General features: G+C 35.1%; 1 protein-coding gene across 1 annotated transcript in view; it reads right to left on the reverse strand.

The window, feature by feature from the left end:
- Positions 1–601: 601 nt before the first annotated feature.
- The window catches only part of LOC127444812 (uncharacterized), a 34,736-nt gene continuing 24,083 nt past the window's right edge, over positions 602–11,254 (reverse strand). The window contains 12 exon segments of the mRNA XM_051704353.1: positions 602–890; positions 1,105–1,170; positions 1,315–1,392; positions 1,976–2,015; positions 2,094–2,178; positions 2,268–2,516; positions 2,606–2,860; positions 2,939–3,178; positions 3,263–3,610; positions 4,583–4,656; positions 5,419–5,494; positions 10,206–10,369. Coding sequence (XP_051560313.1) covers positions 870–890; positions 1,105–1,170; positions 1,315–1,392; positions 1,976–2,015; positions 2,094–2,178; positions 2,268–2,516; positions 2,606–2,860; positions 2,939–3,178; positions 3,263–3,610; positions 4,583–4,656; positions 5,419–5,494; positions 10,206–10,369 — 1,696 coding nt within the window. The 3' untranslated portion in view covers positions 602–869.

Consider the following 11,254-nt stretch of genomic DNA (forward strand, 5'->3'; position numbering starts at 1 on the left):
TTATTTGTACAAATTAGTGGGTCCACAAGGTGGCAATACTCACATTTGAGTCATTGCTGTCACAAAGAAATAGTAGAAGAAGATGTAATCACCGGTAAACATCAGGAGCGAAGGTTAAAACAACAACAGTGATGTGCGAAAGTGCATGTGCGAGGTCTGGAGATCCCTGCAATTGTATTGATCAAGACTCAAGGACTATAAAGAAATCGTTATGGGTCTAAACTCCTGAAGAGAAATAGTCCGGTGTCTTATAGAAGTCATAGTGCACACGTGCCAACTGCCTGTGTATGCGCACACCGTCAGATGGAGTATACTTTGACAGGCTCGCGTTCGACTGTATGCAAACGCTAAGCGTTCGCGTCAAAATTGAAGTATACTTCGGGCTTTACAGATCGCTCAAATGAATCGCCTTCCAAAGGATAAGAAGGAGAACAGGCTTCAATGAGCATGGTTTCTCTGACAAGATATCTAGCCATTTTTGTGTGGGATATGCATTAGATGTTCCGCGATTTGCTCGTGGGTGTGCCAAATGAGGCTGAGACTGCTCGATTATTGCATGACAAATGACTGCAATAGTTATTCAATCCTAAGAGAAGTTTATTTTTTACATTTTTATAATGTAGAGCATTTACTTTAGGCCTACAAACTACAGTTCTTAACTGACTGCATTACTTAAAGCAACAAAAAGCCACAAAAGTATCTTTATTAGTCGATTTAAGCAAAAGAAAATACACTGTCACAATTTCAGAGTTTTTCCAAGTCAAAATACTTCAGTAAAATGTCATCATAGTAGTCCTGTCAATCATCTAGGGCTCCACCCACACAGATGCATAAAAGCTGTAAATTATTTTTCTGTATGCCATTGTCCACTACAGCATATTCCTGTAAGGCTGGACCAACAATGAGACAAGATGAGATTGTGAACCAAAATTTTTCTTCAACATTCATTAAAGTGTAGATTTAGCTGTAAATGGTTGTAAACTGGCTGTCAGTGAAGGGTTGAATCTCTTGGCTCACAATGAGGTAAGATAGAAATAAAGATTGGTATTTTGCATAGTTTCTCTACTGGCTGACAATGAGAAGAGCTGGAGTTGTGTAACTTACTGTAAGATTCTCATACATATGTGTGCTCATGTTAGGATCACGACCACCAGAGCTGGGTTGAGTCATCTTTATGAGAGATATGAGAAAAGAACCAGGTGAAAGAGGTATACTGTATATAAGTACCATAGAGAGTATCAATTTACGGAATGATAATTGTCTGAGGCTGAGGAGAGTTTCATGTTTCTTGGCAAGTGGAGATCTGAAACTTACCATTACATTCTCATAGACACATGAGATCGACTTTGGATCAAAAGCTTCATTCAAGTCAACATAATTCTTTGTCACGGACTGGGGAAAGAGAATTAAGAAAAACATGAAAAATCCAACCAGATATAATCAATCTTTCATGACAGAACAGTAAACAGACAGAATAAAAATGTATATAATACACAAAGCTTCTAAAAGTCATATACATCAGTAAGTTAATAAAATAAAATAAAAAATTCTGTATAATGGGAGAATAAATAAAATAGATAATTAAAACATGATCATTTTAATAATTTTCATAATATTCATTCATTTGCATCATATCTTTTCAATTAACCAATTGATCCGGTTCACAAATCTGGACGACTAGTCAACAATTTACTGATCTTTGAACTGAGAACCATCTTTTGCGGATGTGTCCAACTTAAAATGGGCAGAGTTAACATTTGCCTACATACATGGTAACGCATAGAACCATCTAATTTATTTTATTCAGTTCATTGAAATTAGCTGTTTGAAAGATCTAATTAATAGAAATCAGTGAGAATTTCCATTATGATCGCATTTCATTTGCAAGGTTGGATCTATTTCTGGAAACTTCATATTTACATCGATGTAGCCTATAAGAGCATATTATAATGCAATGGAAGAGGAGTTATCTTACCTTGGACTGTGGTTTCTCATTCTTCCTCTTCATACAGCTGCTTAAAAAAGAGAACATGATTACATGAGAAATAAACCATTTAGCCTTTAAACTACAAATAAAAAACACACTCTCTTACCAAGTTAGTATCAAAATGATGAAAGCAGCTACAATTCCACAAAGCATTACTACAATCACTGTATGGAATATCCTCCAAAAATGTACTGAGAGAAGAGAGAATAACTGATCAGATTAATTCCACCTATAAAGTATAACATCACCATCTATGTCTATGAGCTATACTGTCCCCTACCTTCAACAGTGACCAATACAGCAGCTGATCTCTGAGATCCATGTTGATTCTGAGCCACACAGTAGAAGAATCCACTCTGTAGTGCACTGTAACTCTGTCCAGATCCAACAGCTGAGCTTTCATTCTCATTAAACCAGGTGTAGATGTCTGCAGGTGGATTTGAATCACTGCTGCAGGTCAGAGTCACTGAATCACCCAAAACTATTTCACCAGATCCACTCATGGACACTGAGACAGTCTTTGGGACATCTATCAAAAAATGTTTAATTATATTGTATACTATCAAAACAGAAATGCTGGAATGTTCAGCGGAATCTTATATTGTATCATAAACTCACACATGACATTTAAAGAGACAGCATCAGAGTATTTCTCTCCAACTTCATTTCTGGACTTGCACTTGTATTCTCCACTGTGATCAGAGCGGATACTTGTGATGCTGTAGATTTTTCCAGATCCAATATATGTTTTCCCTTTAAACCAGCTGATTTGTGCAGGTGGGTTTGAATCACTGCTGCAGGTCAGAGTCACTGAATCACCCAAAACTATTTCACCAGATCCACTCATGGACACTGAGACAGTCTTTGGGGGATCTAATGGTAGATAATTTACAGTGTGTAAGTGAAAGCAAATCCATTAAAACCTTAAAGAATGACTGAATGTATACTTACATCTAACATTGAGATAAACATGAGGTGATGTGAGTTTGTGTCCGTGTACAGCACAGCTATATCTGCCTGCATCCTCTCTTCTGACTGACTGCAGGAGGAGTTTATTGTTTCTCTCAGTTAATGACTGTGTGTTTTTCAACCAGATGAATGTTGCTCTGTCAGTCAGAGTACAGGTGCTTTTACATGTCAGACTGACTGTATCTCCCTCTGTCACGCTCTCAGGAGACTCCACATGAAGATCTGAAAACAAGAGAACACTGATAGTACATATAATATATTGTATTTCAATAATGCATTTAAAACGTGAAGTCTGCTGAATGCTACCTGTGATATCAAGAGTCACTCCAGGTTTACCAATCCATCTTCCACCGGGTTTATCAGTAATGAATCTGAAATAGTACTCGTGTGAATCCTTCTGTGTCACATCATTCAGTCTGATGGTGCAGATCTGCCGTTTATCTCCCAGATACTGAATCCTCTGACTGTATTCAGGGTCATTAAACAGATCTGGAGGCTCTACATGGTTCAGTACAAGGGTCTTGGTCCAGAACACTTTCTTGATCTTATATTCAGGAGGGTATTTATAAGTGCAGGACATTATCACTGATGAGCCCTTTAGTGCACAGATGTATGAAGAGCTGTAACTCACACCCCAATCAGCACTATAGACCCCTAAAATAATAATAATAATAATAATAATAATAATAATAATAATATTTTCCACTTCCAAAATGTAAAAGAGTTGAAAAATGCAATATCTGTGCACAAAATAAGTTTATATATACATATATATATGCAGGGTTGGGGAGTTGTAACAGGATTACATATTTAAAATACAAAATATAAGTAACTGTATTCCACTACAGTTACAATTTAAATCATTAGTAATTAGAATACAGTTACATTCAAAAAGTATTTAGATTACTGAAGAGATTACTTTGCATTTTAATGTCATTTGTTTCATTTAATATTTAGTCCTTTCAGATGGAAAACATTTATACATATATATGATGTGATCCAAAGTGCATTTGAACAGCAGTGAAACACTTTCTTATGATGTGTTACATTCATACAAGCAGACAGAGAAGTAAGTTTGAAGTAAGTTTGGAGCACAAGAAATAGAAATAAACCTTGTGTAAACTGTCAGCTTTACGCTAAGCTAAAATTCTATTTCTAGCCATTTTACACGATCATATTTGTTAATCAAGAAAATTCACATTGGATCATAGTTTCTTTTTTTCTAGTAAGACCTTTAATATTAGGGCAAAAATCATATTCTTGATAATAATTTTTGTATTGTTTTCCTGTAAAAATATCTAAAAATCCTTAAAAAAAGATCAGTTATATTTATCTTGTTTTAGAAACAACACTGCATAAGATATTTCGGTTTTTCAGAGAATGTATTTTTAACGTGTATTTTGTCTTACTGTACTGGAGAGTTTTTATAGTCAAAACAAGTGAAAAAATCTACCAGTACTGAAGAAGTAATCCAAAGTATTTAGATTACATTACTGACCTTGAGTAATCTAACGGAATATGTTACAAATTACATTTTACAGCATGTGTTCTGTAATCTGTAGTGGAATACATTTCAAAAGTAACCCTCCCAACCCTGTATATATATATATAACAGGAGTGACTCACCTGGAATCATGAGCAGAATGATCAGAAGAGGAGGAGCCATTTTGATTGACATCATCATAGCAACACCTACAACACTACATGTAGTGTAGTAAAATTTCAGTATTTGTGAAACAACAATCTTAACTGTGATTAAGTGAGCCAAGTGGAGAGTGGGACAAGAAAATCCCACCTGTAGACTATCTATTGAACTTCAAACAATAAGCTTTGTTCACACTGCACACAAATCTGATTTGGTTTTAAAATACAGTCAGTAGCACCGTGTCATTTAGCAAGTGAAGAAATCTGCTCCGTTTGTTTAGATAATGTAATCAATAACTAGTGTACGCACAATGTAGAGTATATAAAGATGAAGTATGGGGCAGCCCTGACTGGAACAATAATTTTTTTTTTTTTTTTTTTTACTACATAAAAGCGTTCACTGTTTTTAGGTCGACAGAAGTTACGTTTCAAAGCCCCCCGTTCTTTCTTTCTTTCTTTCTTTCACTTTATTAGCTCCAGAAGAAGATATGTATTGATGCATGCCATGAGTTTGCCACCCCTGGGATAGGGCAATTATAGATTTATGATCAATTTAGCCCAATCCTCTTTTTTGGGAAGCTATAGATGCTTTACGAATTTGAGTTGGTACATTCTGAAATATGCATTGCGCATTCCTTTACCTCTGTCTCATTTTTTTGTCTAGAAGAGTTCATTTAAAACTTGCTCATTTTACCCCACTCTCCTCTACATGTTGTTTTCAATAACCATTTTAATTTATTGTATCATAGTACAAACATGCACAACTGACAATTCATTTGAAAATACTAAAATAACAGAGATAATAAAGTCTATCTTACCACGCTCCCCAGCAGTCCTTAAAGGCAGCTACCAAATGACAAATAATGAGATCAGTTGCCAATGGAAGTCTTAAACCTCATTGTGGTAAAGCAATGTGCAACATCTTCCTCTTTCTGACTACATGTTTCCCTCAGTTTGTACAGAAAGAAGGGCGTGGATGGGAAATAAGTTAAAAAGCATTACTTTTAAACATACGATAAAGTAACTGCAAATATGAAGACACATACTGCATATACTGTAGATAGACATTAGCACCTTATAAAGGACACATGTAGGTTATACGCGGTATGCTGTAAATTACCATAAAGACACACAATCGCTTCTGTCTAAACAACAGACCACTGTCTTACAGAGAACTAAACACAATGACATACAGTGAATGGTCACCTATTAATTCTCACAGAATTTCTTTTCTTGTCTTTGGCATTGGTACATCTTGCCTGTACTTTCTTCTCATAACTCAGCTATTGACTAAAATATACACTATTTTAGCCACAAACTCCATGTCAGCTTTTACTCGAGTCTGAAGGACTATAAAGAAACCTTTACGGGTCTAAACTCCTGAAGAGAAATAGTCTGGTGTCTTATAGCTGTCAGAGTGCACATGCGCCAACCGCCAAATGGAGTATACTTTGACAGGCTCGCATTCGAATGTACACAAACACTAAGCATTCACGTCAAAATCAAAGTATACTTTAGGCTTTACAGGTCGCTCAAATGAATCGCCTTCCAAGGTATAAGAAGGAGAACAGGCTTCAGTGAGCGTGGTTTCTCTGACAAGATACTAGCCATTTTTGTGTGCAAGAACACAGTGAAAATGAGACATTTTTACTGTTTCTATTAGCTTACTTGGTTAAATAATCCAATGTTATATCTCAAATGTCCAAAACAAAAGTTCAGTTCAGCAGAAAAAGCATGATAAACAATTTATCAATTATTGATATGTTACATATCATTAAACGCTGATGATTTCAGCTCCACAACATCACCTAAATTGAGCTTATAGTCCATTCAGTCGGATGCTGTATTCAACTCATTTCAGAACTTTACCCAAAAGTACATTTTAAAATGATTTCATCATTCATTTAGCGCTTCATTAACACATTTTTTATTTTAGTTAAAAATAAAAGCCAGAGATGTGTCTCAAAAAAATGGAAGAAGCTCCATAAAAATGGTCATAAAAATAATCCACTCTTTTTACAATGTTTTCTGGTTCTTCCAATGATGTGTAATTGCTTTGTGTGAGAAACGGATCTAAATTTAAGCTTTTATGCAATGATCATTGTCCTCAGCTATTAAAACCTTTTTCACTCTATTATTCACTAGAGCATTCATATGATTTCAGAAGACTTTAAATGCAGCTATTTGGAATACTTTAACAGTGCTTTGTCATTTTTAAAAATAAATGATTGTGTATGTTCCTTTATCTGTTTGTTACTGTAATGTGGGTGTCTTGGAGAGAAAGAGGAAGTGCAGGAGTAGATTCCTTTTAATTATAAATGTTGGAGTAGGACAATCACAGGAGTGGAAACAGAAGAAAGGCTCAATAGTAAACACTGGAACAAACACCAAATCTTTAACAATCAAACTAAGCACAACATAACACCTCATACAAAACACTTCATGGACTGACAAAGACTTAACAAACCTAGAGGGTATTTATATAGTGAGAAACAAATGAGGGAATAGAAGGCGGGGGGGTAGACTCCTCAAAATAAGAGTCCTTGAAGACAGACTGTGACAGTTACATCTTGGGGTTAAGTGTAAAAATCGGTATATTATAGTATAGTGTCATTTCTATCCTACACGCTCTGATTTTTTCCCCAAGCACTGATCAGAGTGAGTTGTTGAGGAAGTAGATAACTTTGAATTTACTCAAAGGAATTCTGCCAATTTACCAGCCGAAGAATTCATTCATGATTGTGTGATTAAATGAAACCAATTTGAGACAGTTGAGGAAACTGACTATGGACTTTGTTTGCCCTATTGTTGTTCATTAGTAACAGAATGCACAAAGAAAATATATCTAAGAATCAGTATACAATATAAAAGAGTCAACTCTTCATCTTTATTTTTGAGAGTTTAGGTCATGTACCTATGTACATTGTATTGAGGGGTTTACAGCTCACAGGTATGTTTAAGCAGGCAGGAAGTTACAACATCAATTAGGGCACTCTTTAGAGTTTATTTAGCCTACCGATGCATGAGCTGGCCAGATACTGTTCTGTCACAGTGTGTGGAGGAGGCGTCGCTATTTATGCATCTGAACTATTTATGTCCTTTTCATAATTATATGATGAGTGGATGTAAATAAATATTTAAAATGTGTTTGTGTGTGTGTGTGTCCGTGATTGTATGGTCAGCTGATTTATGTTGAAATCCCTCATGCCATAAAAGTTGAACTTTATCCATAAGGGAGTCTTTCTGGAAAAACTGACAGGTGTTTATGTTTAAGCATCAGAAAGCAGCAGATGCTACTATAAACATCAAAGTTTACTGTGCACCTGATGCGGTTTGAATCAATAGTACTACTAGTAATAGTAATACTATTTCTTCTGCACTATGATGGCAACAGACATTTGCACTTAAATGCTGTGTTCCGTTTAAAATTATTTATTTTTATTTTAACTTCCATGTTCAAGAATATTTTTCAAGTTCATTGCTCAACTAACTTGGTCAGTTGTGTCACTGATATTCAAGATTCTTCACATGACCCAAGAAGTGGAGAGTTATTGACATTTAAACCGACTCTGATGATCGCTATGACCATGACTTCAACTGACAGACTGCACTTCAAATTAACACACCAAGTTTCAGAACATGAAACTCCAACATATCTTGGCCCTTGTATTAATGCACCTAAGAAGACATGTTTATGTTCATGTATTCTAGCAAAACTTCTTACTGATGCAATAAACACTAATATCCAGACCTAAATAAATAACACGTTAAAACATAGACAGCATACATGAATCCTGAGGTGGAAAACGGCAACAGTGTAGATATCAATAGCTAGAAAATCTTTTTGTGATACATAATATTGGTGACAACATACCCAACTTGCTTACTCTTTAATGAATACTGAGGATTCGGATATACTACTCCTGTTTTTAGCATACTACGTAGTAGGGAAGTGTGAATATTCGGACACAGCATATGTGTTGTCTGCATCACAGTTATAATATCATATTTATTTATTATTTATTAAGCCAAAGATTGCACTGATCAACGATGTCTTCTCTATTTACTAGCAAAACATGGGCAAAAGACACTGTCACAACAAGCACCTCTCCTCAATTATTTCCAGAGCCAACTTTTTTTTTTTTATTTACAGTTTCAGTCACATTACAGAATAAGCCATAGCAATCAAAAAGAGTAATGCGACCAGCATTTAATTTTCTTAATAAAACAAAACAGAAATTTTATGCTGGCAGATGTTTTCAGACGGTCCCTTACCACAGTCTCCACTTTTTTTTAGCACATTTTAGCACAATGTGTGGACATTTCAGACGGTCCCTTACCCTTGCCGTAGGCAAAATTTACATGCTTTAAGGTTAAATTAGTGATCCTGAACGATTTCAGCGTGATGCCATCGGACCAGCTTAAATGGAGGACAAATCGCAACCCGTTTTGATTTGATAAGGGACGCATCATTTCGTCTTTACAGCTGAAGTATGTCATTTCTGTGACGCTAGCGCCAACGAATGGAATTGAACAAATAAACAATGCTTTCAAAACAGCAGGTTTGTGCTGGCAGACATTTTCAGATGGTCCCTTACAACATCCTCCATTTTTTTTAGCATGTTTTAGCACAAAGTGTGGACAGTTTCAGACGATCCCTTACCCTCGCCTGCACCATAGGCAAAATTTCAGACAGTCTCTTACCTTTGCCGTAGGCAAAATTTACTGTTTAATAACAAAATTATTGTTTATTAAACTGGGATAGAGGAAAGTATTATAACACTGAAAAAGTTACATATTTCAGTTTAAAAACAGTACGATCCCATATTTTCTAGGGTGGCAACCCTAGTTGCAACAGTCACCAAGCAGAAGCTGATCATTTTCCCAAATTATCTACACATTGAGAATTTTTGGCTAAAATATAATAAAAACTTTCCACACTAAAACATTGTACAAAAAAAAAAAAAAAAAGATTATCAAAAGAAAAAATATATTTACTATTTTTTTAAACATTTTAACAGCAACAAAAGCACAGCCTACATCCGCTCGAGATGAACAGACATTATTCACAGTAGCACCAATAGCGGTTCTAGCTCGTATGGCAGAAACCCGCTTCAGCACAACCCCCATCGGGTGGGGGGTGAGGGGGTGCTGGCACCCCATGCATGCCATGTAATCTGGAAATAAAACGTGCATCTGTTAATAATCAGGTTCGCTTCCAGTCCAAGTAAAATTTTTTTATTTTATTTTTTTTAATCAACTCACCTCATACTCCTGAATAGTGGGTCTTCTTTTCACTCTTATTCTTTGACTGTCAAAAAAGTAACACAAAAAACATTTAATTGGTGTGAATTAATTATATGAATTATATGAATGCTTCTATGGCTATTACTACCTTTATAAACTCACATTATAAACAGAATGATGATGATGATGATGATGATGATGAATAATCCTCCACATCCCATTGTGATCCCCAATACTACATGCCAACCAGATCTATGATGGAAGAACGAGGAAAGAGGAAGAACATGATGATGAACTCTCAAACTGAAGAGAGATGTGAAGTTATACAGGTGTGATCTAGTATGAATCAAATCTTTACCTGTCACTGATACAGCAGCTGATCTCTGAGATCCATGTTGATTCTGAGCCACACAGTAGAAGAATCCACTCTGTAGTGCACTGTAACTCTGTCCAGATCCAACAGATGAGGTTTCATTCTCCTTAAACCAGGTGTAGTTCAGAACAGGTGGGTTTGAATCACTGCTGCAGGTCAGAGTCACTGAATCACCCAAAACTATTTCACCAGATGTGTGTTCTTGTATGTAAGTGTGTGTGTCAGCATGTGTGTGAATGTGGGTGAAAAGAGAGCTAAAGAGAGAGGGAGCGCAAAAGCGCTTTTCAATCGAAATTGAATTATAGATCTAGGATATTATAGACATTGTTTGTTGTTTTTATCCAGTTTACTTTACCAGTGTCTTTTTGTATGTGGTTATTTTGCTGTGGTAGCCTGTACGGCTCTTTGAAATAACTGAAATAATTTGTTGAAGTGATATGGAGCAATAATGCAGTCAAGGCCTGGAACTACTTCATAACTGTGCGTTTACTGGAAAATAATTGCACACCTTAGAAAGTCTGTCAACAAATCAGAATCATGCATTCAACAGACCCATGGTATATATATATATATATATATATATATATATATATATATATATATATATATATATATATATATATATATATATACATACATTATTATTATTATTATTATTATTATCATTATTTTAAAGAATCAAATCCTAAGTATGGGATTAATTTTTAGGGGAGTACATTTTTTTAAAAACCACCAGAGACCCTTTCAAATGTATTTAACTGCGTGCATTGAAATATATCCCTGGAACCTCATTGATTTAGAAAGAACCTTCAAATAAATAATAATAAAAAAAAATAATAATAATTACAGACAATAAAGCTCATCATTAAGGACTATTGAAACAGTTACATTGTTTTAACTTTTTTTTTTAACCTGGCCTGTCAACATTTTTACTGACCCTGACACAAAACAATTTATACATTTTACTATTAGAAATGTAGCTTTATATGTTGTAAAGTTAACTTTACAATAATAATAATAATAATAACAATAAT

Source organism: Myxocyprinus asiaticus, chromosome 8 (genome assembly GCF_019703515.2).
Source record: "Myxocyprinus asiaticus isolate MX2 ecotype Aquarium Trade chromosome 8, UBuf_Myxa_2, whole genome shotgun sequence".
Classification (NCBI taxonomy): Eukaryota; Metazoa; Chordata; class Actinopteri; order Cypriniformes; family Catostomidae; genus Myxocyprinus; species Myxocyprinus asiaticus.